Genomic DNA, 25,333 nt, shown 5'->3' with positions numbered 1-25,333 from the left:
CTAGTTTACTCCAATTAGGGAAGGGGTGGTGGGGTTGGAAGATAATAAATAGGAAAACATTTTTAAAAAGTGTATGTATGTATGTGTGTGTGTGTGTGTGTGTGTGTGTGTGTGTGTGTGTGTGTGTATATATATACAGTGGGGAGAATAAGTATTTGATAACCTGCCGATTTTGCAGGTTTTCCTACTTACAAAGCATGTAGAGGTCTGTAATTTTTATCCTAGGTACACTTCAACTGTGAGAGACGGAATCTAAAACAAAAATCCAGAAAATCACATTGTATGATTTTTAAGTTATTAATTTGCATTTTATTGCATGACATAAGTATTTGATACATCAGAAAAGCAGAACTTAATATTTGGTACAGAAACCTTTGTTTGCAATTACAGAGATCATACGTTTCCTGTAGGTCTTGACCAGGTTTGCACACACTGCAGCAGGGATTTTGGCCCACTCCTCCATACAGACCTTCTCCAGATCCTTCAGGTTTTGGGGCTGTCGCTGGGCAATCCGGACTTTCAGCTCCCTCCAAAGATGTTCTATTGGGTTCAGGTCTGGAGACTGGCTAGGCCACTCCAGGACCTTGAGATGCTTCTTACGGAGCCACTCCTTAGTTGCCCTGGCTGTGTGTTTCGGGTCGTTGTCATGCTGAAAGACCCAGCCACGACCCATCTTCAATGCTCTTACTGAGGGAAGGAGGTTGTTGGCCAAGATCTCGCGATACATGGCCCCATCCATCCTCCCCTCAATACGGTATAGTCGTCCTGTCCCCTTTGCAGAAAAGCATCCCCAAAGAATGATGTTTCCACGTCCATGCTTCACGGTTGGGATGGTGTTCTTGGGGTTGTACTCATCCTTCTTCTTCCTCCAAACACGGCGAGTGGAGTTTAGACTAAAAAGCTCTATTTTTGTCTCATCAGACCACATTACCTTCTCCCATTCCTCCTCTGGATCATCCAGATGGTCATTGGCAAACTTCAGACAGGCCTGGACATGCGCTGGCTTGAGCAGGGGGACCTTGCGTGCGCTGCAGGATTTTAATCCATGACGGCGTAGTGTGTTACTAATGGTTTTCTTTGAGACTGTGGTCCCAGCTCTCTTCAGGTCATTGACCAGGTCCTGTCGTGTAGTTCTGGGCTGATCCCTCACCTTCCTCATGATCATTGATGCCCCACGAGGTGAGATCTTGCATGGAGCCCCAGACCGAGGGTGATTAACCGTCATCTTGAACTTCTGATGAGACAAAAATAGAGCTTTTTAGTCTAAACTCCACTCGCCGTGTTTGGAGGAAGAAGAAGGATGAGTACAACCCCAAGAACACCATCCCAACCGTGAAGCATGGACGTGGAAACATCATTCTTTGGGGATGCTTTTCTGCAAAGGGGACAGGACGACTGTACCGTATTGAGGGGAGGATGGATGGGGCCATGTATCGCGAGATCTTGGCCAACAACCTCCTTCCCTCAGTAAGAGCATTGAAGATGGGTCGTGGCTGGGTCTTTCAGCATGACAACGACCCGAAACACACAGCCAGGGCAACTAAGGAGTGGCTCCGTAAGAAGCATCTCAAGGTCCTGGAGTGGCCTAGCCAGTCTCCAGACCTGAACCCAATAGAACATCTTTGGAGGGAGCTGAAAGTCCGGATTGCCCAGCGACAGCCCCAAAACCTGAAGGATCTGGAGAAGGTCTGTATGGAGGAGTAGGCCAAAATCCCTGCTGCAGTGTGTGCAAACCTGGTCAAGACCTACAGGAAACGTATGATCTCTGTAATTGCAAACAAAGGTTTCTGTACCAAATATTAAGTTCTGCTTTTCTGATGTATCAAATACTTATGTCATGCAATAAAATGCAAATTAATAACTTAAAAATCATACAATGTGATTTTCTGGATTTTTGTTTTAGATTCCGTCTCTCACAGTTGAAGTGTACCTATGATAAAAATTACAGACCTCTACATGCTTTGTAAGTAGGAAAACCTGCAAAATCGGCAGTGTATCAAATACTTGTTCTCCCCACTATATGTATATGTGTATATATATTTGCGAGGAAAAAAAACATATGGGGGATTGGAAGTGATGCAGACAATTACATTGATGGAAGTTACAATCTATTTGCAATATTAAAGATGATCTACCCCCTAAAAAAAAACTAAAAACAAAAACAATGGCAATGACCTCCATACAGAAAATCTCCACTTGGTCTGCTTTTCTACTTTTAATGGATATGTCAGGAATTGCATGGCAGTGCAATTTATACTGTAATTTATACTGTAGGTCCTGAAATACCAGCAGTTGTCATATTATAATTCACACCACACATTTATGATGATGATGCCATGACATTGCTATCAGTTAAGTACTGCAATAAAGTATAGTGAAGTGAAATAACATGGTGCTGCAAAATGTGTGTGTGTGTGTGCTTTTGCATGTGTTTCAGACTCAGCCGACCGTTTCTGCTATGAGAAGCTGAACGCCGAGGGCACAGAGAAGGGCAACTGTGGCCGTGACACCAGTGGCCAGGGCTGGGTGCAGTGCAACAAGCAGTGAGTGACCACAAACCTCCTTTAAACCTCACACTTTCTTATGTACACAGTGTACCTCACTCTCAAGCACACGCCATGTTTGACACATTGTCCTGGGAAGAAACGTCTCTCTCCCCTCTCTTTCTCTCCCTCCCCTCTATCTTATTTTCTCCCCCTCTCAGGGATGTGCTCTGTGGGTTCCTGCTGTGTACTAACATGTCTGCTAAGCCGAGGTTTGGAGATTTGCAGGGGGACCTCACCAGCCTAACCATCTACCACCAGAACAGATACCTGGACTGCCGGTGAGACAGAAAAAGAGAGAGAAAGAAAAAGAGAGCGAGTGAAAGTGAGAATGGAGGAGAGCGAGAACGAGTGTGAGTGACAGAGGAATGAGGATGAGGTGAACGTGAGAAGGAGAGAAGAGGAAGTTTGAAAGAGCAATAAAGGAGAGGAAAAGAGTGAGGTCAACTGATCCTGTAATGAAGGACAGGCTGAGGGTTAAACAGACACCTCGCTATCTGCCACAGTGATCAAATAGGTTTGATGGACTGTTGTTTGAGTAACCTTACCGTGTGTGTGCGCATGTGTGCTTAAACATTTTACAGTCCTGCAACAGTAATGATTTCTTGCAGTTGTGTTAAATACAAAACTTAATTCACATGATTGCTTGCAAAGTCATTTTTATAATTTCAAAATGCCCTAGTTTTAATGTTTTTGAAGTATAATTATATGATATATTAATATTCTTAAAGAATAATATGATGCCAGTACTTGATTTGGGCCGGAGCTGTCCGGAGCGCCGTACCAGCACGTCTAATTTTGGGGGAATTATGCACCAGCTCCTCTATAAAACAAAGTAGCCTATTGTCGGCCCAGATTCAAAAAAGGTTGATCAAAGCGGAATGAAGGCGGGATCTGCATTGAATAGCAATGGTGTGTGTGTGTGCATTCATTTCCTGATTCCTGATTCGCCGCTCGTCTGTCAATCTGTGCGTGACAGTGGACTGTTCGAGATGCGCAGATTGAAAATGCCCCAGCCTGAATGCACATGGAGGGTTTCTAAGGTCATGAAAAGTCATGGAAATTAGTTTAATAATTTTTGTTAATGTAATTCATGAATGCACACTTTTTACAATATTTGTAAACACTTAAAAGTCTACATAGCAGTCATCATTGGAATGACTTTTCAGTGCCTGTGTGTGCCAGTGCGAGTGGGCCGTTGCTGGAAGAGAGGGAGCGCGACATTTCAGCAGCAGGTATAAAATAATGACAGACAATAGACTAACAGTTATATAGCTAACTAACTAACTAACCATTAATGTGGTTGTCGCCTTTCCACCGGCACTGTAGTAGGTAGCCTAAATAAATCTGCACCGTTGGGAAGGTGGGATTCCCCTCTATTTGTATTTATTATGGATCCCCATGAGCTACTCTTCCTGGGGTCCAGCAAAATTAAGGCAGTTATACATTTAAAAAACGTTACAATACATTCATAACTGATTTCACAACATATTAAGTGTGTGTCCTCAGGCCTCTACTCTACTACCACATATCTATAACACAAACTCCATGTGTGTATAGTGCGTATGTTATCTTGTCTTTGTATGCATGTGTCTATGTTTGTGTTGCTTCACAGTCCCCGCTGTTCCATAAGGTGGATTTTTATGTTTTTTAAATCTAATTTTACTGCTGGCATGAGTTACTTAATGTGGAATAGTTCCATGTAGTCATGGCTCTATGTCTGTTCTTGACTTGGGGACTGTAAAGAGACCTCTGGTGGCATGTCTTGTGGGGTATGCATGGGTGTCCGAGCTGTGTGCCAGTAGTTTAAACAGACAGCTCGGTGCATTCAACATGTCAATACCTCTCACAAATACAAGTAGTGATGAAGTCAATCTCTTCTCCACTTTGAGCCAGGAGAGATTGAGATGCATATTATTGTTAGCCCTCTGTGTACATCCAAGGGCCAGCCGTGCTGCCCTGTTCTGAGCCAATTGCAATTTTCCTAAGTCCCTCTTTGTGGCACCTGACCACACGTCTGAACAGTAGTCCAGGTGCGACATAACTAGGGCCTGTAGGACCTGCCTTGTTGATAGTGCTGTTAAGAATGCAGAGCAGTGCTTTATTATAGACAGACTTCTCCCCATCCTAGCTACTGTTGTATCAATATGTTTTGACCATGACAGTTTACAATCCAGGGTTACTCCAATAAATTTAGTCTCCTCAACTTGCTCAATTTCCACATTATTCATTACAAGATTTAGTTGAGGTTTAGGGTTTAGTAAATTATTTGTCCCAAATACAATGCTTTTCGTTTTTGAAATATTTAGGACTAACTTATTCCTTGCCACCCATTCTGAAACTAAGTGCAGCTCTTTGTTAAGTGTTGCTGTCATTTCAGTTGCTGTGGTAGCTGATGTGTATAGTGTTGAGTTATCCGCATACATAGACACACTGGCTTTACTCAAAGCCAGTGGCATGTCGTTAGTAAAGATTAAAAAAAGTAAGGGGCCTAGACAGCTGCCCTGGGGAATTCCTGATTCTACCTGGATTTTGTTGGCAAGGCTTCCATTAAAGAACACCCTCTGTGTTCTGTTAGACAGGTAACTCTTTATCCACAATATAGCAGGGGGTGTAAAGCCATAACACATACGTTTTCCAGCAACAGGCTATGATCGATGATGTCAAAAGCTGCACTGAAGTCTAACAAAACAGCCCCCACAATATTTTTATCATCAGTTTCACTCAGCCAATCATCAGTCATTAGTGTCAGTGCTGTGCTTGTTGAATGTCCTTCCCTGTAAGCGTGCTGAAGGTCTGTTGTCAATTTGTTTACTGTAAAATAGCATTTCATCTGGTCAAACTCAATTTTTACTAAGGGTTGGTAACAGGCTGATTGGTTGGCTATTTGAGCCAGTTAATGGGGCTTTACTATTCTTAGGTAGGGGAATAACTTTTGCTTCCCTCCAGGCCTAAGGGCACACACTTTCTAGTATCCTTAAATTGAAGATATGGCAAATAGGCGTGGCAATATCGTCCGCTATTATCCTCAGTAATTTTCCATCCAAGTTGTCAGTCCCCGGTGGCTTGTCATTGTTGATCAACAATAATACTTTTTCACCTCTTCCACACTTACTTTACGGAATTCAAAATTACAATGTTTGTCTTTCGTCATTTGGTCAGATATACTTGGATGTGTAGTGTCAGCGTTTGTTGCTGGCATGTCATGCATAAGTTTGCTAATATTGCCAATGAAAAAATCATTAAAGTAGTTGGCAATATCAGTGGGTTTTGTGATGAATGAGCCATCAGATTCAATGAATGATAGAGCGCAGTTTGCCTTTTTGCCCAACATTTCATTTAAGGTGCTCCAAAGCTTTTTACTATAAATCTTTGTCATTTATCTTTGTTTCATAGTGTAGTTTCTTCTTCTTTTATTCAGTTTAGTCACATGATTTCTCAATTTGCAGTACGTTTGCCAATCGGTTGTACAGCCAGACCTATTTGCCATCTCTTTTGCCTCATCCCTCTCAACCATACAATTGTTCAATTCTTCATCAATCTCTGGGATTTAACAGTTTTTACAGAACATTTTCTTAATGGGTGCATGCTTATTAGTAACTGGGATAAGCAATTTCATGTGTCAAGTGCAGCGTCTGGTTTCTCGTCATTACACACCACAGACCAACAAAAATTCTTCATATCATCAACATAGGAATCACTACAAAACTTATTGTATGACCTATTATGCACAATATTAGGGCCAGCCTTTGGAATGTTGGTTTTCGTAGATATGGCTACTTTATTGTGATCGCTACATCCGATGGATTTGGATACTGCTTTCAAACAAATTTCTGCAGCATTAGTAAAGATATGATCAATATATTTGATGATTTCATTCCTGTACTGTTTGTAACTACCCTGGTAGGTTGATTGATAACCTGAACCAGGTTGCAGGCACTAGTTACAGTTTTTGAAGCTTTCTCTTGAGTGGGCAGCCTGATGAAAGCCAGTCAATATTTAAATCACCCAGAAAGTATACCTCTCTATTGATATCACATATATTATCAAGCATTTCACACGTTATCCAGATACTGACTGTTCGCAGTAGGCATCAATGTAATTGCGACAACGTTACAAATATTCTAAGAATAGCCTAATTGACAAATAACTTGCTGTGCATGGATCTCCCCTGAAACATGAATATTTGAGCCTTATATATAAACATATCTAGTTAAATAGCCTATCTTGCTTTGAAGTAGCCTACCTTAGCCATTTGATTTCCGGATTCATTAAATGAGGGAATAATTTTATAAAGACAGAAGGATTTGGTTGTAATGTTGCAATATTTTATATCAAGGGTGGCAACCATCCTCCATGATAGCTACTGGCTTTTGTTCAAGCCCTGGTCTAACCACATTGTAGCCTTAACATCGCTGCTCAACAGGACCTTGGTAAGCGGACTTGGGTGTTTCAGGGCTGGATCAAAAGCCAAGCCTGCACACCCAGGAGCTCTCCAGATGGAGGGTTGACCACATGTTGACAACATGTGACTAACAGTGCAGTTCTACTTTTTGGGGGTTTATGTGCCTTGATCACTGGCACAACGGCAGGAGATGGTAGGCCTACATGGGATCAGCCACGCAGCCTGCCTGTATCAATAATGCTTACCTTTTCATGTAGACTATAATAATAGTCATGAAAATTTGGTTAAAAGTCATGGAGAACTCATGGAAAAGGTGTATTAACCCTTAACAGTGAATAATCAGAGGTCTCTATAGCATAATGTCATTTGTGAATTTCGGTGACATAGTCTAATGGACCGACTTGGAAAAAGACAGCCCCTACACTTCTTTTATCCCAAGTCAAGCACTGGACATACCAATATGATGAGCGTTGTTCAGTTAGTGGCCCATTTCTAACCACCTGGTCCTGTGTTGGTTCAGTGGTGGCCACGCGGTGCTGGAGGATGGCTCAGACCTGGGCTATGTGGAAGACGGGACGCCCTGCGGTCCCAACATGATGTGCCTGGACCGCCGCTGCCTACCCGTCCCCACCTTCAACCTCAGCACCTGCCCCGGATCCAGCCCTGGATCACGCATCTGCTCCCACCATGGGGTGAGTTGGCCCGCCATGTTGTGGCATCGCTTGGGGAGGTTTGGATTAACAATGTGTTGATCTGGGTCGTATTCATCAGGCACCAAACGAAATAAAATAAAATAGAGGGACTGTCTGTACTTTAAACATTTTGCTATAGTGTGCCCTACTGAACACACAAACCTGAATTCAGAGTTGTTTGGGTTGAGTGTAGGATTTGTATCTAGATCGATACTACTAATATAGGCTCTTGTTCATGATATGTATTCCTTAACTGTTCTAATAATGCTATACATGTTAATTCACACAATTTAATGAATTGATTGTTGATGAATTCATGTTCTTGTGGTTTTGAATGCTATTAGTTTGTGTTGTTAATTTCTATCGACCCCCCCCCATCTTCCCAGACCTGCAGTAATGAGGTGAGGTGTATTTGTGACCCGGACTACACTGGGAAAGACTGCAGCGTCTATGACCCCATCCCTGACCCCACCCCTCCAGAGGGCCCTGAGAAATATAAGGGTTCGTACCTTGCCGCTCCCCACCTTATTACACTATCTCTAGTACAATGTCTCAAAACATCCCCCTGGGAGTGTCTCAATGTCCATGAGAAGGTGGAGATTATTATTATGTTTTATTTTATTATCAATGTATTGCTTTAATAGATCTGAAAAATCAGCACCTGTTGCTTTCATGATTACTGAAGAATACACACGCACAAATATTTAATATTTTGAAGGAATGATGTTTAATAATAACAGCTTACCAATGCAAATGAATAGCGACTGTTCTATTATTCTACTGCAGGCCTCTGTGAAAGTTTTCAATTTGGATAACATGGAGAACTACCTTGAGAAGTGCTGGAAAATGAGCACAAACACTGGCAAACTCATGCAGAAGTCACTTTATGAAACACACAAGCAAAATTGGTGCAGTACAGTGGGAAGGACAGTAGATACAATTTTGGAATGAACATGTTTTGTTTATTGGCCAATTCTAGAAGCTTTTGGGATCAAGACATTGTTTCCTTCTCTAACTGAGGCAATTGAAAAAAATAGCACATCATTTGAAAAGAGAGGAGCAATTAAATAAAGAAATCAAATGACATTGAGAGTGGATTTTTTTTAGCAAGACTGGAACTTTTCAATTCCACTTTCAACAAATGAAACAAGAAGCATGATAGACAAGGCAGTAAAATCAGAACTGAACATTTACTATGGGCCAATCCTTTTCGACAAACTTGTCAAACAATGTCTCCCATACATACCCATTTGATCAGACATTTTGATGTATAATTTAGATAGAAAAACAATCATGTGCAATTAAAAAATATATGTAATGTTGTTAAAAAATATATAGAGAGAGAGTAGATAAATGTATAGTTGGACTCAAGTACCTATACATTGGACACAAAATAGATATTTGTGACAAACATTTTATAAAAATTGCTGAGAGGAAAATCTAATGTAATGAACCACGAGGAATGGAATATAAAGCAAAAAAATCCTCTGCAATCTGAAACAAACATTTCAAAAGTCCCCTTTGCTGGGTGGAGATTATTTATGCAGAAATTAAGTAATACGGGATTACGTGCCACACTTACCACTGCCTCAATGATACATAGGTTTTTATTTGTATTAGAGTGCTTTAGCTGATGAAGACAGCTATCGTGTAGTCTCAACCCAGTGCTCATATGTAAGGTCACTAGTCTGTATATGATCATGATATAAATATTGATTTAAAACTCCTGAAATGGACAGGATGCTTACCAAACCTGCTATCCAGCTGGCCAGTTAGCGCATATCCTTCAGCACAAGGAAAATAAACCAAAAATCATCCGAATTGCAAACTAACTTTAACTGGTTTTAAAAGTCAATCTATACACAAATATTGATATACAGTGTCTTCAGAAAGTATTCATACCCCTTGACCTATTTCACATTTTGTTGTATTACAGCCTGAATTCAAAAGTAATTAAATTGTTTTGTTTTTCTCACCCATCAACACACAGTACCCCATAATGACAAAGTGAAAACATGATAGAAATGTTAGCAAATGTATTGAACATTTAATTCAGAAATATCTCATTTACATACAGTAAGTATTCACACCCCTGAGTCAATACTTTGTAGAAGCACCTTTGGCAGCCATTACAGCTATGAGTCTTTCTGGGTAAGTCTCTAAGAGCTTTCCACACCTGGATTGTGCAACATTTGCCCATTTTATTATTTTCAAAATTCTTCAAGCTCTGCCAAATTGGTTATTGATCATTGCTAGACAACCGTTTTCAGGTCTTGCCATAGATTTTCAAGTAGATTTAAGTCAAAACTGTAACTCAGACACTCAGGAACATTCACTGTCTTCTTGGTAAACAACTCCAGTGTAGATTTGGCCTTGTGTTTTAGGTTATTGTCCTGCTGAAAGGTGAATTCATTTCCCAGTGTCTGGTGTAAAGCAGACTGAACCAGGTTTTCCTCTAGGATTTTGCCTCTGCTAAACTCCATTCAGTTTATTTTTCATCCTGAAAAACTCCCCAGTCCTTAACAATTACAAGCATACCAATAACATGATGCAGCCACCACTATACTTGAAAATATGGAGAGTGGTACTCAGTAATGTGTTGTATAGGATTTGCCCTAAACATAACACTTTGTATTCAGGACAAAAATAGAATTGCTTTGCTACATTTTTTTGCAGTATTACTTTAGTGCCTTGTTGCAAACAGGATGCATGTTTTGGAATATTTTTATTCTGTACAGGCTTCCTTCTTTTCACTGTCATTTAGAATAGTATTGCGGAGTAACTACAATGTTGTTGATCCATCCTCAGTTTTTTTCTATCACAGCCATTAAACCTTAACTGTTTTAAAGTTACTATTGGCCTCATTGTGAAATCCCTGAGCGGTTTCCTTCCTCTCCGGCTTCCGGCAACTGAGTTAGGAAGCACGCCTGTATCTTGGTTATGACTGGGTGTATTGATAGACCATCCAAAGTGTAATGAATAACTTCACCATGCTCAAAGGGATATTCAATGTCTGTTCTTTTTGTGTTGTTTTACCCATCTATCAATAGGTGCCCTTTGTGAGGCATTGGAAAACATCCCTGGTCTTTGTGGTTGAATCTGTTTTGAAATTCACTGCTCGGCTGAGGGACATTACAGATAATTGTATGTTTGGGGTACAAAGATGAGGTAGTCATTATAAATCATGTTAAACACTTTATTGCACACAGTGAGTCCATGCAACCTATTATGTGACTTGTTAAGCACATTTTTACTCCTGAACATATTCAGGCTTGGCGTAACAAAGGGGTTGAATACTTATTGACTCAAGACATTTCAGCTTTTCATTTTTTATAAATTTGTAAAATTTTTGAAAAACATAATTCCACTTTCACGTTATGGGGTATTGTGTGTAGGCCAGTGACAAAAAATCTCAATTTAATCCATTTTAAATGTAGGCTGTAACACAACAAAATGTGGAAAAAGTCAAGGGGTGTGAATACTTTGAAGGCACTGTAAAACTGCTAAATACTCCTGTGTTTATAATGGATAAAAAGCATCACCGTTCAATTTGTGTGTTTGCAGAGATAAATTCCCCAACTCGAAACAGTATCTCAACAGTATCAGTTATTTCCTTGTAGTCTGATCCTGAGACAATGTAACCCCATTTAACCCTTCTAAGCACGAAAGACAGAATGGGTTTAACAGGCAGAAGTGTCATGTTCTCTTGTCCTTCTCTTTCTCCCGTCATCTAACATCTCCTCACCCTTCTCTCCAACTGTTCAAAAGGTGTACAGTGTTTCTTCTGGTTCTCTGACGTCTGTTGGGTGGTCTTGTTTTTGCTCTCCCCTCTTTTAACCCACCCTTCACCCCCATTTCCCCCTCCCTCTACACAGGTCCCAGTGGCACCAATATCATCATAGGCTCCATCGCAGGGGCAATTCTGTTGGCAGCTATAGTCCTAGGGGGAACAGGATGGGGATTTAAGTAAGAGTTCTATCTGGAATTCCTCTGAGTGTTTATATTCCTGTGTGCTTCTAACAGCGAACACGCATTCCCGCAAGGGCCTATCGAATGCTGATTTTAACCCAACATGCTCACGCATGCTACTATTACACCTACATTATACATGATATACCCATAGAAATGAATGTACGTCAAAGGTCTCAATGCATATGCTTCACTCACTTCTCAATTCCTGCACACACTGTAGGTGGACACTGGATGCTTACTTTACCCTGACCTCTGACCCACATGGCATCCAAGACCCACATGGCTGTCTTGGATGCTTTCTTATTGCTTTCTCAATTTATGTGTGTGCTATGCTTATGCAATTGTATGCTATACAGTGACATGCTTGTAAGCTATGCTAGCATACTATGCTATGCAAGTGATTTCCCAAATGGTAGGTTGTGGCAGGTTGTGGCAGTCCAGTCCTGTTGTCATAGAATCCTGATTCTATGCCTGTCTGTCCTTGCGCTAAGTTTCTAGCACAGCAGGCACTGCATGTGTCCATATCACTATAATATAACCCATACCCAAAAGGTACATTTTCTGACTCCAATTCTCTCTCTCTCTCTCTCCCTCCTCACACTTTTGCTACATTGCCATGGATACAGGAACATCCGAAGAGGAAGGTATGACCCCGCCCAACAGGCTATGGTCTGATGGGAACTCATCCCAAATTAACCCCCATGTTTCATTCACCCTAGTCCCCAATCCTATAGTCCCTCATCCATATAGGCACCTATCCTGCCATCTCTATCCTAACCCACTTCAATTAGGCTAGTCCCAGTATTTCTAGTCTCTTCTCCAAGTACCCAAATCCTGGGTGCTCATTTGTAAAGTTTGCTTAATTTTTACATTACACTTCAATATAAAATGTACTTTCTATGTCCTAGTACCTATCCACGCCAGTTAAATCCCATTTCACATCCCATGTATACCCTAATTTCTTACATATGTATACTATATAATACCACTATCTCACTGTGCTCCTCCCAATGGACTTCACTGCCATTCATATGGACAGATTCCCAGATACAGATTAAGCCTAGTCCTGGACTAAAATGAACTTTCAATGGAGGTTTTTTAAATCTAGGACTAGGCTTAATCTGGTCTGGCAAACCGGTCTATAGTGTTTAGCTGCTATCTGTTTAGGGGGTTTCCATTTTGCGTCCCACAGCCACATTTCACACTGTAGTGTCAGCCTACACTGGCTCTGTAAGGTTGACTTTGATTGGCTGTCCTGGATACCCAATCAGATGAGGCAAATAAAAGCTGAACAAGTCTTTTGAAGTGAGAGTGTCGGCTGTCAATAGTACATCGCATAAATATTTAAAAACATTAAGCCAATGGATAGCCTGGTAGTAACCCTTTGGGCAGTGGGCTCTCTGTCTTTGACACAGTGTATAGGCCTACTTACACTGTGATGTATTCTGTTTCTTTTAACTTCTCACTCTTCTTCTTTCCTTCTCCCTCGCTTTCTCTTCCTCTCCTCTTTTCTTTCTAGATCTGGAGGGGGATGAAACATCTGTCCATTTGCTGTCCTGTCTTCCTTGCACGGTGTCCTATCCACTTTGAGGAGAAATATCAAAGATGTCTTCCATTCTCTTAAACTACAATTCTCCCTGTCACGGTTCCTTTCCTTTTCATTTTCTGTATTTCCTGTCAATTTTCCATCCACAGACGTCTCACCTTTTGCCTTTGGTAGGTTTAACCTGAAATACATTCCCTGAAACCCTGTCAGACAATGACCACCCATTGTCACATAGAACATACATTTGTGTTTTGTCACTATGTTGTGTGTGGCATATCTTCAATGTAACAGTTACTATTTCATAATCGGCCTTCCGATACCATCCTAAGTTTGTCCCCATTGACTTGCCATAGCTTTGTTTTTCTATAATAACGTTTGAGGATGTTAGAAACTTGACCAAGCTGACCAGGACATGTATACTCTCCATACAAGTGCTTTTCCTGAAGTTATATCAGTTTGACTTACTCTTTCCTGCCATTTAGTCTTTTCTACTGGACGATGACATCTTTAAAAAAGATTGTCTGTGACGAGGGAAGAAGGATGAATCTGATACTGATATCTATGTAGGGTTGCTAGTGAGCTTATATCACTAGTTGCAATGTACTAGTGGGGTAGTTCCAAAATCTGACAATAAATACCATACATCCTACAACAACCATGTAGTAGGATGTATGGTAAAAAATAAAATAAAAAAACATAACATATATGGGACCCAGCGGGCAAAGCTGGTTGAACTTATGGCATTACAACTTGAACAGACATGTTGACAGTTTTTCCCGCTGTGTTGGTCATACAATACGTCTGGTCTCCAAAGACAGTTATCGTAGCTCTTTGGGTAGTGATAGTGAACTGCAAGCAGCAAATGGAAAAAAATGTTTTTTTTTCTCCATTAGAAATTAGGGCATGGTTGGTTAATTGTGTACTCCGCTTAGCTAGGCATTTATATTAACATTCCATAATAACATAGAAGAAGAAGAAGAATTTATATTAATCTATTGTGCTGCTCTTCAGTATCGATCAGTAATCTAGCGTTAATCAATTATCCAACATAATATGCATAAACAAATGAATGTATAGCTCAACCTTGAGTGGGTGAATGCTTGTCGCATCTCCGTGTCGACATCAAGAGTACATTTGTGCGGAGATGGCTACCTAGCTAGATAAAATAGACTATTGCACAGACACATTCAGATGTCAAATGTGTATTGTACTGTATATGATGTAATCCATATAGAGATTGAGTGTGAATACAGTTATGCTGAATATGGGTGCTTTAGTACATAATATATATTCTAGGCGCTCACATGTTTTCGACAGCTGGGACATAGTTGTAGCTGCTCAAATGAAAGCACAAGTTTGTGAGTGTGGACTCAAACCTTTCCTCTTTTTCTGTATCCTGCATCCATGGGAGATTCTGTATAAGCAAGAAGTTTAGACATTTGAACTTCATTACAATGGTATTTGTATTTACATTGACAGACTGTAAGTATTTAATTGAATAGAAATTGAACGAGAAAGTCAAATCAAGGAGCCCTTTGATTAAAGGGATAGTGCACTCAATTTGAGTGAAATTTGCCTTTACCTAGAATCTGTTGACTACTTTCAAGGGGAGATGAGCTTGAATAAGAAAAACTGTGGTAGCTTGTGTGTGCCACTGTCTCACTCGGGACCACCCATACACAAAAAATGTATGCACGCATGACTGTAAGTCGCTTTGGATAAAAGCGTCTGCTAAATGGCATATTATTATTATTATTATTATTACTCCTTCCTCTCAGTACCTATGAAAGAGGATTGTTGTAGGTTCAGAGTGTATTCTTCGTGTCACGGAACACAGACCTGCCACTCCATTAAAGGGACAGATCATTTTTTAAGTTACACTGCCAGCCTAAAGTAGAATCAAGTAAACTTGAACTCTATTTAATCTGTATTTCTGTGTATTCAAAAATGTTAGTCAAGAATGGACATTTCAGGAAGCTTACCACCACAGTCTACATACTCTTGTTGTTCACCTCCTCAAAGGATATTGCAAACAATTGTAAGCTTTTAGACTTAGAATGTAAATATTTCTGGTGTATAAAACTATTCGTATGACCTTAACATTTTTGAATACCATGGCCTGTTAGTATTCTTGTGGAGGTGTCTCTGTCGTATTGTTATTGTATAGTTGCCATTGACTGATGTTGGGGAGTTCACTGAATGAAAATGAAGCCTGAGCCTGTTCTCAGGATCTTCCTCTTGCCTTTATTTATTTTATATGTTTAATGTAGGCTGTTTGTTCAAACTCTGGGTTGCTTAATAGGCTACCGTGTCTTTTGGCCACAATACCTGGCCAATTTGGGATTTTTTAATGTAGATATTTTACATTCCAAGGGTAAGATGACAAAATAGCCTTTAAAAGTTGAACCTGGACAACTTACCATGCCACTGTCGATGAAAACACCTACCGGGAACAGACTACATCTTAATATCTATCATCCTGTCTGAAAGAGTAACTGTAGACATGACTGGTTCTGTCATCATTTGTTGCTGGCCTTTAGTGTGCTTTGTACATCCTGACACAGCCTCCCTAAGATCTGCCTTGGAGGCCAGTGAACCTTTTCTCAGTCCAACAGGATACTCAGAGTGCTCTTTACAGGGTTTAATGCTCTTTTTTGTAGAAATAAGAGCATGCCGGTTGATATTAAAGTTATCCCTATGTAAGATTCCTAATAGTTACACCAAGCCTCCAGGTTAAGTCTGGCTTTACAGTTAAAATGATACAGTATGTGGTCGAGCCAATGGGTAATTGGGAAATTGTGATATAATGACGTATGTCATTAAATAGGCTTGCCAGTTCAAATATACTGCCACATATTTTGCCCTGTTCCTATTCAGGGAACTTGTTCACACTAGTGTTTCTTGGTAACCGTACATCCCTAAAAGTGTGTAATGTGTAAACAGGATAGGGATATAGAAAATAAATTATGAATGCTGGAATTTTTTTGATTTTATTTCTGTTTTCCCTTTACACTGACACAAAATTACCCTTTTTCTCAGGCTACTATCCGTTATGCTGTTAGATAGAGTAGCTATGTAGATTTAGCAGAGCTTTGTCTAAACTATATTATGTAAGTGATCAAATATGATGATTTGTTTGTTGTTTTGGGACCATTAATACACTGAGCACTGTGTTATCGGAAATTCTTGAATTTAGTAGACCGTTTAGGAGTAGACCCCACCCAAAAATTGGGAGTTGACCAAAAGACTGCTTTGGGTTTGACCAAAAGACTGCTTTGGGGTTAATTCAAAGGTAGTTTCGGGGTTGACCAAAAACCTGTTTCAGGGTTGACCAGAAATGTGTGAACAATATCCTTGTTAGCACAACATTTTAAGCGAAAATACTTGCTGTCCTTCTAGTGGAGACAGATTAATACAGGCGATTGGTTGACATTAATGAAGAGATAATAGCCAAATGGCCCTCTGTCATCCAAATGTTTGATCTCTTTAGTCTAATTTCTGGTTTTGAATTTGACCCCCACACAGTCTTGGCAGTCTTACCAACCCTCCTGAGTAGAGCACTTAACAGCCTTTGTATGAGTGGAATAGCATCGACTGTACATATAAACATAATCTATGTGTATGTACAAATCCATTTGTATTTGTACATAGGCATTAATTTGACTTGTATAAGATATGCAGAGGTATACATAAAATCATTTATATTGGACTGACCTATCAAATACCAGTGTACTTTGATAACCTGCAGTATCTTTAAATAGCAGACTTGAAACCCAACAGTGCAAATTTGTACATTTTGTGTATAATCAGCTTAACTGTGCATTGCTTCCTGACCTAGTGTTTCCAGGTTACGTATTGCATGTAAATTATATAGAATAATGTCGCTTTGAGGTTATTTACTTTTGGTTTACTGTTTAGGACTTGAGTTCGACTTATCCTTTTTTTCATGTGTGTTGTGTGCAGATTCTGGAGCTTTTATTTTTTTTAAACCTCCCTGCAACTGTATATTTGAATCATAGTTCTGGAACAGATATCGATTATTGACTTCATATATTTTTAAAGACCTAATAGGAGCAGGTGATAACATTTAACTTATTCAATGATGAGAAAATGGGGAAGATAAATAAAATTGAAGTGTGAAAACATTGTCTTTCTGTTTTATTCAACATTTAGTCAAGAACAAATCCTTAGGAGTCACCAACGTCCCCTTTAGCTTTGGGCTGTGACCATCTAGCCAGGATTGACTCCTGATAGTCTCCAAGCCCTTCAAACTCAACATCAGGGGAGTCCTCCATGGCAACTTCCTCTAGACCCAAAAAGTCCTGTAAAACAAGGTCCACACACAACCGATACTGTGAGTTAAGGTATGTGTCTGTTTGTGTTATCAATCGTAAGGTTATATACAACCTTTTTAAAGGGGAATTCAAATGCCCTGTTGTGCCTGCAACCCTACGACTCAGTGCAAGACATTTAAAGAAGAGATCATCTTATTATGTTATAGCGTTATAGGCACAATATGAAATTGATTTCCCATTGAAGTTCCCCTTTAATTACCTTAAACTGCATTATCCTACCTCATCATCAGACTGCAAGTAGTTCTCTGCAAATGCCAGCATCTGTTTCAGCAAGGTGGTATGGTTGTAGTACCTCAATGCTTCCTGTTGAAATGGAGCCAAATCATTCTTTCATGTTCACTTTGGACACAATCTGCAAGCCGAGTTTTACCTTTCCATAAAGCTTGTTAGCCTCAATTTCTTGCATTTTTCAATGAATCACTGCCCTAAAAAAAAACTCAAGCATAACAATTACGAATTTGAAGTATCTACAGACTGAATTACTTCACATCTTTGTGATTTGGTATTTTCCACATAATGCCTCAGTCGAGGCAAACAGTGTTTATGATCTTATGTACAGAGTGGAGGCCTGCGCTAAGCATTTGCATTCCTAGTTCACCATGGTGATTTCGGACAGAGCAGGGGATTGTCCAAGTCTGGGATTCCCATTACAGGGCTGTGCTAGGTCGGAGACAGAAGCGGAAGGCCTAATTCCAAATAAATCCCTAGCTGCCTATGTATTTCCTTCCTGTCTCTGAAGTTACTAGTCCAATTCCATTTCTCCCCAAAGTGTGCACTCATTTATTCCCACGTTTGGTTTTGGGGAAGCCTAGGAGCGCTACAGGTTGTAACAAAACAAGCGCAAAATCCTACCAAATCCCATAGTTGAGAAGGCTGGATTAGTGAAAGCAGTTTAATAGAAAGCACCTTGCTTTCACTTATCCAAATATATACGGATCAGTAACTACCTCAATGAAGGCTAGCAGGAAGGATGCATTGGCTATCTATTTCAATTGGTCTTTCTGTGATTCCTCGCAATCTATCTCCTCGCCTCCCATTCAGCCATATTGGAGTAGGTCCTTCGTCCCTCCCTTCAGACTTTAAAGAAAGCGGTGAGTTGAGAGGATGTGAGGAATATCGAAAAGATGAATAGAGCCATTCTCTCACCACTCTGGGTGTGAAGCTGTGGTCATCCAGGCCCCACTGCTCTCTGTAAGACTGGTAGTATAACATGTTCTGCCTCATGACCTTGTCCTCAGGGTCAAAGAGCACGTAGCTGGACGCACAGGGGGCCGCACTGCGGGCATCATTTACTGTATTGAGAGGAGAAGAACAACTTGTCCTTTATTTAGCCATATTTGGACTCCCTTCGTTTAGTCCTGATACATAGGATTGACATTATTGTTAATCAAAGTAAGATAGTGGATAATATATACATTATGTGACTATGGTTGGTACTTACACTTATAATAAGCAAATTGCAGGTAGTGGTACATAGTGGCCACGAATTTCTCCACAAAGTAGCCACCAACATTTGGCATTAGCTTTTCCTCACACTTCACCTCGCATCTCAGTGCATCAACATAGGCATCTGTGAAAGAAAGTGGCAAAATTAGTTCGATTTAGTCCTAATAGTCATTCAAAATCATGGTACATAACTAATTCAACCAGAATTGAGCCTACTCCTGGGTTTATATAATCTGGGTCTGTTTAGCCAGCCCTGAGTGCAAAATATAAGCAACCTTTGACTGTGACTGACCCTGGCCTCCCTGAGGGACCACCATCTCTGGCACCTTAATTTAAAACCACTCTCACATTCATAGACAGAGCTATGGATGCAAGGACTGACCATCCATGATATAAAAAGTATAGTTTTAACCATGTTTTGAGGCTATACAGTGTTTGTTTGCAATTACATTGTATACAAACAATGGAGCATTACAGGCTTATATGTTGGATTATGATGTGGTACGACAATAACCTCATGAGACATTTAGAAGATATATTCTTCAAGAATCAATAGGTATATATCATTAATTTAAAAGTCTAAAAATCAATGTAGCAATTGCAGATTGCCCCTTTAAAATAGCTTTTCTTCCATTTCCAGATTCTAAGATTGGAACTTTGTTTGGCCCAGACTTTGTTTTGGAAATACAGTGAGGGACAAAAGTATTTGATCCCCTGCTGATTTTGTACGTTTGCCCACTGACAAAGACATAATCAGTCTATAATTTTAATGGTATGTTTATTTGAACAGTGAGAGACAGAATAACAACAACAAAATCCAGAAAAATGCATGTCAAAAATGTTATAAATTGATTTGCATTTTAATGAGGGAAATAAGTATTTGACCCCTCTGCAAAACATGACTTAATACTTGGTTGCAAAACCCTTGTTGGCAATCACAGAGGTCAGACGTTTCTTGTAGTTGGCCACCAGGTTTGCACACATCTCAGGAGGGATTTTGTTCCACTCCTCTTTGCAGATCTTCTCCAAGTCATTAAGGTTTCGAGCCTGACGTTTGGCAACTCGAACCTTCAGCTCCCTCCACAGATTTTCTATGGGATTAAGGTCTGGAGACTGGCTAGGCCACTCCAGGACCTTAATGTGCTTCTTCTTGAGCCACTCCTTTGTTGCCTTTGCCGTGTGTTTTGGGTCATTGTCATGCTGGAATACCCACCCACGACCCATTTTCAATGCCCTGGCTGAGGGAAGGAGGTTCTCACCCAAGATTTGACGGTACATGGCCCCGTCCATCGTCCCTTTGATGCGGTGAAGTTGTCCTGTCCCCTTAGCAGAAAAACACATGTTTCCACCTCCATGTTTGACGGTGGGGATGGTGTTGTTGGGGTCATAGGCAGCATTCCTCCTCCTCCAAACACGGCGAGTTGAGTTGATGCCAAAGAGCTCTATTTTGGTCTCATCTGACCACAACACTTTCACCCAGTTCTCCTCTGAATCATTCAGATGTTTATTGGCAAACTTCAGAAGGGCCTGTATATGTGCTTTCTTGAGCAGGGGGACCTTGTGGGCGCTGCAGGATTTCAGTCCTTCACGGCATAGTGTGTTACCAATTGTTTTCTTGGTGACTATGGTCCCAGCTGCCTTGAGATCATTGACAAGATCCTCCCGTGTAGTTCTGGGCTGATTCCTCATGATCATTGCAACTCCACGAGGTGAGATCTTGAATGGAGCCCCAGGCCGAGGGAGATTGACAGTTATTTTGTGTTTCTTCCATTTGCGAATAATCGCACCAACTGTTGTCACCTTCTCACCAAGCTGCTTGGCGATGGTCTTGTAGCCCATTCCAGCCTTGTGTAGGTCTACAATCTTGTCCCTGACATCCTTGGAGAGCTCTTTGGTCTTGGCCATGATGGAGAGTTTGGAATCTGATTGATTGATTGCTTCTGTGGACAGGTGTCTTTTATACAGGTAACAAACTGAGATTAGGAGCACTCCCTTTAAGAGTGTGCTCCTAATCTCAGCTTGTTACCTGTATAAAAGACACCTGGGAGCTAGAAATCTTTCTGATTGAGAGGGGGTCAAATACTTATTTCCCTCATTAAAATGCAAATCAATTTATAACATTTTTTACATGCGTTTTTCTGGATTTTTTTGTTGTTATTCTGTCTCTCACTGTTCAAATAAACCTACCATTAAAATTATGGACTGATCATTTCTTTGTCAGTGGGCAAACGTACAAAATCAGCAGGGGATCAAATACTTTTTTCCCTCACTGTAGAACACTCAGCCTCACAATTTTTTTACAAATCAAACATGAATATTGCACATTCTTCTTCTAAGGAACCCTGGTTTTACCTGGGTCTGCCTTCAGTGTATTTGGGTCTTAGTGAGGCAGAAGTAGCCTACCTGCCAGTGTAGGGTACAGGTCTTTAGTTTGGGGGAGGTCGGCGTCGCAGGCCCCCTGGCACATGGCCTGACACAGGCTGTAGTGCTGGAGGTACTGGCTGAGGGTCTGCTCCATGTGACTGATACTGCTGCTGAAGTCTCCCGAGTTGAACAAGGTGACCGCTTTCAGGAAGCTAACCTGGGGGTGACAGGGTAGTGTGGATGTCAGGGTTGGGGGTCAGTTTCATTTCATTTTAGTTAATTCAGGAAGTAAACTGAAATTTGGAATTACATGAATTGATACCAACCCCCGATGACAGAGTACTGTGAATATTAGTTAACCTGTGGTGACAGGGTATTGTGGATTGATATTAGGTTGGAGTCAGATTGTAGTGAATTTTTGTAGAACGTTTTCCACCTATCCTTTATGCTCACCTCATAGGGACGTTCCTCGTGGTCAATGAGATGGCCCTCCAAGTCAAACTCTATTTTGTGTTGGTTCATGTGCTGTGTCATGACAGGGTCCTCTGGGTTTCTCTGTAGATAGGTGTGGGCCGACGCCAGTGCTTTCTGCAGGTCATCCATCTGGGAGAAACACAACACAGGCTAAGCAGTGAGGCAGGTGGTAAGGCCCTGTTGGAATACTCTTAAAATGCATCCTTCCTTCAAGTTATCACTGATCTGACATAAGACAATTGGTGATAGCAATGCTGTAGATTAGAAAGCTTGCTAACATCAATCCAGTCATGTCAGATCAATGATTACTTCAAGGGAGGGAGGAAAAATACATTTTTAAGAGTATTCCAACAGCAGAGGGACAGATACTGCATGTAGACAGGGGAATCTCAATTGTCCAAAGCGGTTTCCTCTCTTTGTATCTTTTCCATGATTGGAACTGATGTGATGTGTGGCAGGACTTTGGGCTACTTTGAGCTGTCTAGTACTTTCAAGATCTGTGATGGGTTTGCTTTAGACCAGTGGTCAACAACCTTTTCTGAGTCGAGATCACTTTTGCAGTCAAAAAGCAAGCCGAGATCTACCGCTCAGATTTGTTTTTAAACATGACTTAAAAAATTTACATTAACCTAATAAAAACAGTTCTGTAGGAATGAGGTTTGTGCAGTAGAGTTTCCGAGTTGGATGACTGTTCAAAACGATTTTCCCCAGTCGGATCTCGTTTTTTTCCCCAAGTTCCCAGTTGTGTTGAACGCTTGGAAGTCGAAGTCTGAGATTGCCAAGTTCCCAGTTGTTTTGAACATGTCATTAGTCTCAGCTGAGAGAGGGAGAGAGCATCAGAGGGTCTGCCTCTCACGGTCCCTGCTCTCTCCTTCCTTTTCTCCGGTGAGACTGACCAGAGAGAGGGAAACTCGGGTCGCACCGCATATGCCTCGGGCACAAATTAATGTTGTTCCTATGACCAGAGAAAGTTAAATACACCTCGATATAAAATAGACATGACAAGCTGCTAATAATAATCCAAACACAGGGCTATTGATACACATGGCTACTCATTCAATGCAGCTGCAGCGAGAGTGGAAGTAGAGAGAAGCGCGTTTCATGTCTTGTCATAGTGTTGAATAAAAAGAGTTGACAGTGCTGAATAAAACTTGGACATGAACTCACTCATAAAACCAGCAGCTCTTTGCTGTTTTCTTTGACAGATCTCTGGTCAGGGTTTTAAAAGTTATGAAATCTCATGTAGGCTAGTAGGCTATCAAACTTTGCTGGGGCCGTGGAAGCTGTAAATAGTGCACCGTGATTTGAGCTATCCGATTCGCCAGCACAGTAGGCGCACTGGATTTAGCAACATATCTCGTGGTCTCCGGGTAGGCGGAGTTTGAACCATTTCATTTGTCTGAAGATACAAAATGGAAACGCTTTGCTTACCCGGTGCGCAAGGCTTCTGAATCAAGTGCACCTACCGTCAACAGCACAACACAAAAAAGGGAGCGCAAGCATTTATGCCTTTATCGTTGGCTTTTCTACAGAAATGTTTGGTGATTGACTAAGAATGCCTCGAAGGCCCAGTTGGCGACCACTGCTTTAGACTTTTGATATGGCACCAGGGATGGTTTATCTCTGAAATATCACAACTTTGAGGGCAAACGGATAATATTCCTTATTTATTCGTATTCAGATATCTTTCCTGCGATTACTGGTGGTTAACACAACGGGCCCTATTTTATGCTTGCGGTAAACAGGCGCAAGTGTCAAACGCACGTTAGTTTTCAATTTCGCCATGTAAAGTCCCCTGTAGCTCAGTTGGTAGAGCATGGCGCTTGCAACGCCAGGGTTGTGGGTTCGTTTCCCACTGGGGGGCAGTATGAAAATGTATGCACTCACTAACTGTAAGTCGCTCTGGATACGAGCGTCTGCTAAATGACTAAAATGTAAATGTAAAAACTGGCCCATTGGCATTTTCCACCCTTTATGCCAGGTTCGGCAATTTTACCTGCCTAGCATCAGCTCGCTTGCGCTGAGGTGGGGGTGGAAATATTTTAGGTGTGAAGTTAAAAACGTGGGCCAATATGCGAATTTCAGTCAGCCAACAAGGGATATTTAAGACCGACCAAAAACTGGTCTTAGCGGTAAATCAATTTGTTATGGCATTTATTTTGTCAACAAATGCATCTTCCACTTTCCTCTGTTGGACCTAACTGTCAAATTGCGGGAATTCCGATTGCTGTCTGTGGTGCTATATCCACTTGTAGCCTATGTTTGTTTGTTTACCTTTCATGTGGCAAAGTCACTACTGACCATATCAACACTGATGGTAGGCTATAGCTATATACTGGATGCCAACCGCGGTTAAACCTCATCGAAGAGGAAAATAGCTATATACTGTATATTTGGGAGGAGTAACTGTGAGTGGACATTCCCCCCTTCTCTTTATATTCGATATTTTTCCAGCTCCTGTGAAAAGTTTGGATGTGCTTAAAACCATAGTAGTCTACGTTGTCTAAGGCCTAATATAATATGCCCACGGGGAGTAATTATGGTGCCTGTAACTGTATGTAGAAATAGCCTATTTAAAACGAGTTGTTTCGTTTTATTAGAATTTATTAGAGTTATTCACTGTGTTATCAATAGTGAATTTTATCTTGCTTATTAACAACTTTTGGCATTTCCTTGGCTCAGACATAATTCATTTTACAGTAGGCCTTGATCAGTATGAATGCTATGTTAACAATATATTTCCATATTAAAGCCATGCAATTACTGTTCAAAAACATATTCAGCAAATATGGGATAGGCCTACATTTTTATGTTGTTTCTGTACACTATTTAACAAATGAGGCTATAATGGACTAGTAGGAGTTGGTGACAATGCAATACATAAAATACCATATATACAAGCGAACACATTTTCTGCCATGGGGCACATTCTGATTGGCCAGTGAGGGGTCAAGCTGTATTTCTGAGCCCAAAATGTGACTTACCTGGACATGAGCAAAGTACATGTAACGGTAGGGCGACCTATTCTCGAAATCATCCATAACCGCTTTTCTGGGGTAAGGGAGCGAGAGCGCGGGGAAGTGCGTCCTGCACTTTTTCAGGCATGATGCTCGCATCAACACCCGCCAGAAGATCTGCATATCCCCGGTGCCGCTGGCCATGACAGGCTCCGGTAACTGTACATGACTGTCATTACAGTTTAGTATGCAGTATGTCACGCTGTCTTTCAGAAGCCGATGCAGGCGTAAACTTAATTCAATGAATTTGATACAGTCCGTCCAATTTTCTGCGGCATAACTGTCCAAGGCTTGTCCATACGCAGACTCGATTGGCATGAGCTCCTCTTGTGGGAAATTTCTAAAGTTGTAGTTGTCATACTGCGCGACCACTACAGTGGCAATAAAACACAAAGAGATTGAAAACAGAGTTCCTATTACGCGTTGGAGATTGGCGACCATGATAAGTGCATTTATCCAAATTGCGCAATTGTCTCCTCTCTGTCCAATAAAACGGGATTGTGTTTTTCCATTTACTTT

The 25,333-nt window shown here is 40.9% G+C and overlaps 1 protein-coding gene and 1 pseudogene across 2 annotated transcripts in view; one reads left to right on the top strand and one right to left on the bottom strand.

Annotated features, from left to right (window-relative positions):
* Positions 1-12,913, top strand: part of adam11 (ADAM metallopeptidase domain 11) — a gene marked incomplete at its 5' end in the record, with an annotated part of 45,182 nt that extends 32,269 nt beyond the window's left edge. The window contains 6 exons of the mRNA XM_084159275.1: positions 2,438-2,543; positions 2,705-2,824; positions 7,469-7,640; positions 8,027-8,141; positions 11,516-11,606; positions 12,239-12,913. Coding sequence (XP_084015401.1) covers positions 2,438-2,543; positions 2,705-2,824; positions 7,469-7,640; positions 8,027-8,141; positions 11,516-11,606; positions 12,239-12,287 — 653 coding nt within the window. The 3' untranslated portion in view covers positions 12,288-12,913. The remainder of the gene's footprint in view (positions 1-2,437; positions 2,544-2,704; positions 2,825-7,468; positions 7,641-8,026; positions 8,142-11,515; positions 11,607-12,238) is intronic.
* A 4,386-nt stretch (positions 12,914-17,299) lies between these two features.
* On the bottom strand, positions 17,300-25,326 carry LOC311135113 (endoplasmic reticulum protein SC65-like; annotated as a pseudogene). The gene is made up of 7 exons (XR_014615198.1): positions 24,782-25,326; positions 21,777-21,926; positions 21,363-21,540; positions 18,955-19,083; positions 18,660-18,805; positions 17,733-17,816; positions 17,300-17,480 (listed from the first exon to the last, which is right to left on the bottom strand). The product of XR_014615198.1 is annotated as an endoplasmic reticulum protein SC65-like (transcript).
* Positions 25,327-25,333: the final 7 nt, after the last annotated feature.

This window comes from Coregonus lavaretus (genome assembly GCF_964263955.1).
Source record: "Coregonus lavaretus genome assembly, chromosome: 1".
NCBI lineage: Eukaryota > Metazoa > Chordata > Actinopteri > Salmoniformes > Salmonidae > Coregonus > Coregonus lavaretus.
Note: the sequence above shows the minus strand (reverse complement) of the source record. Positions and strands in the feature narration are given on the sequence as shown.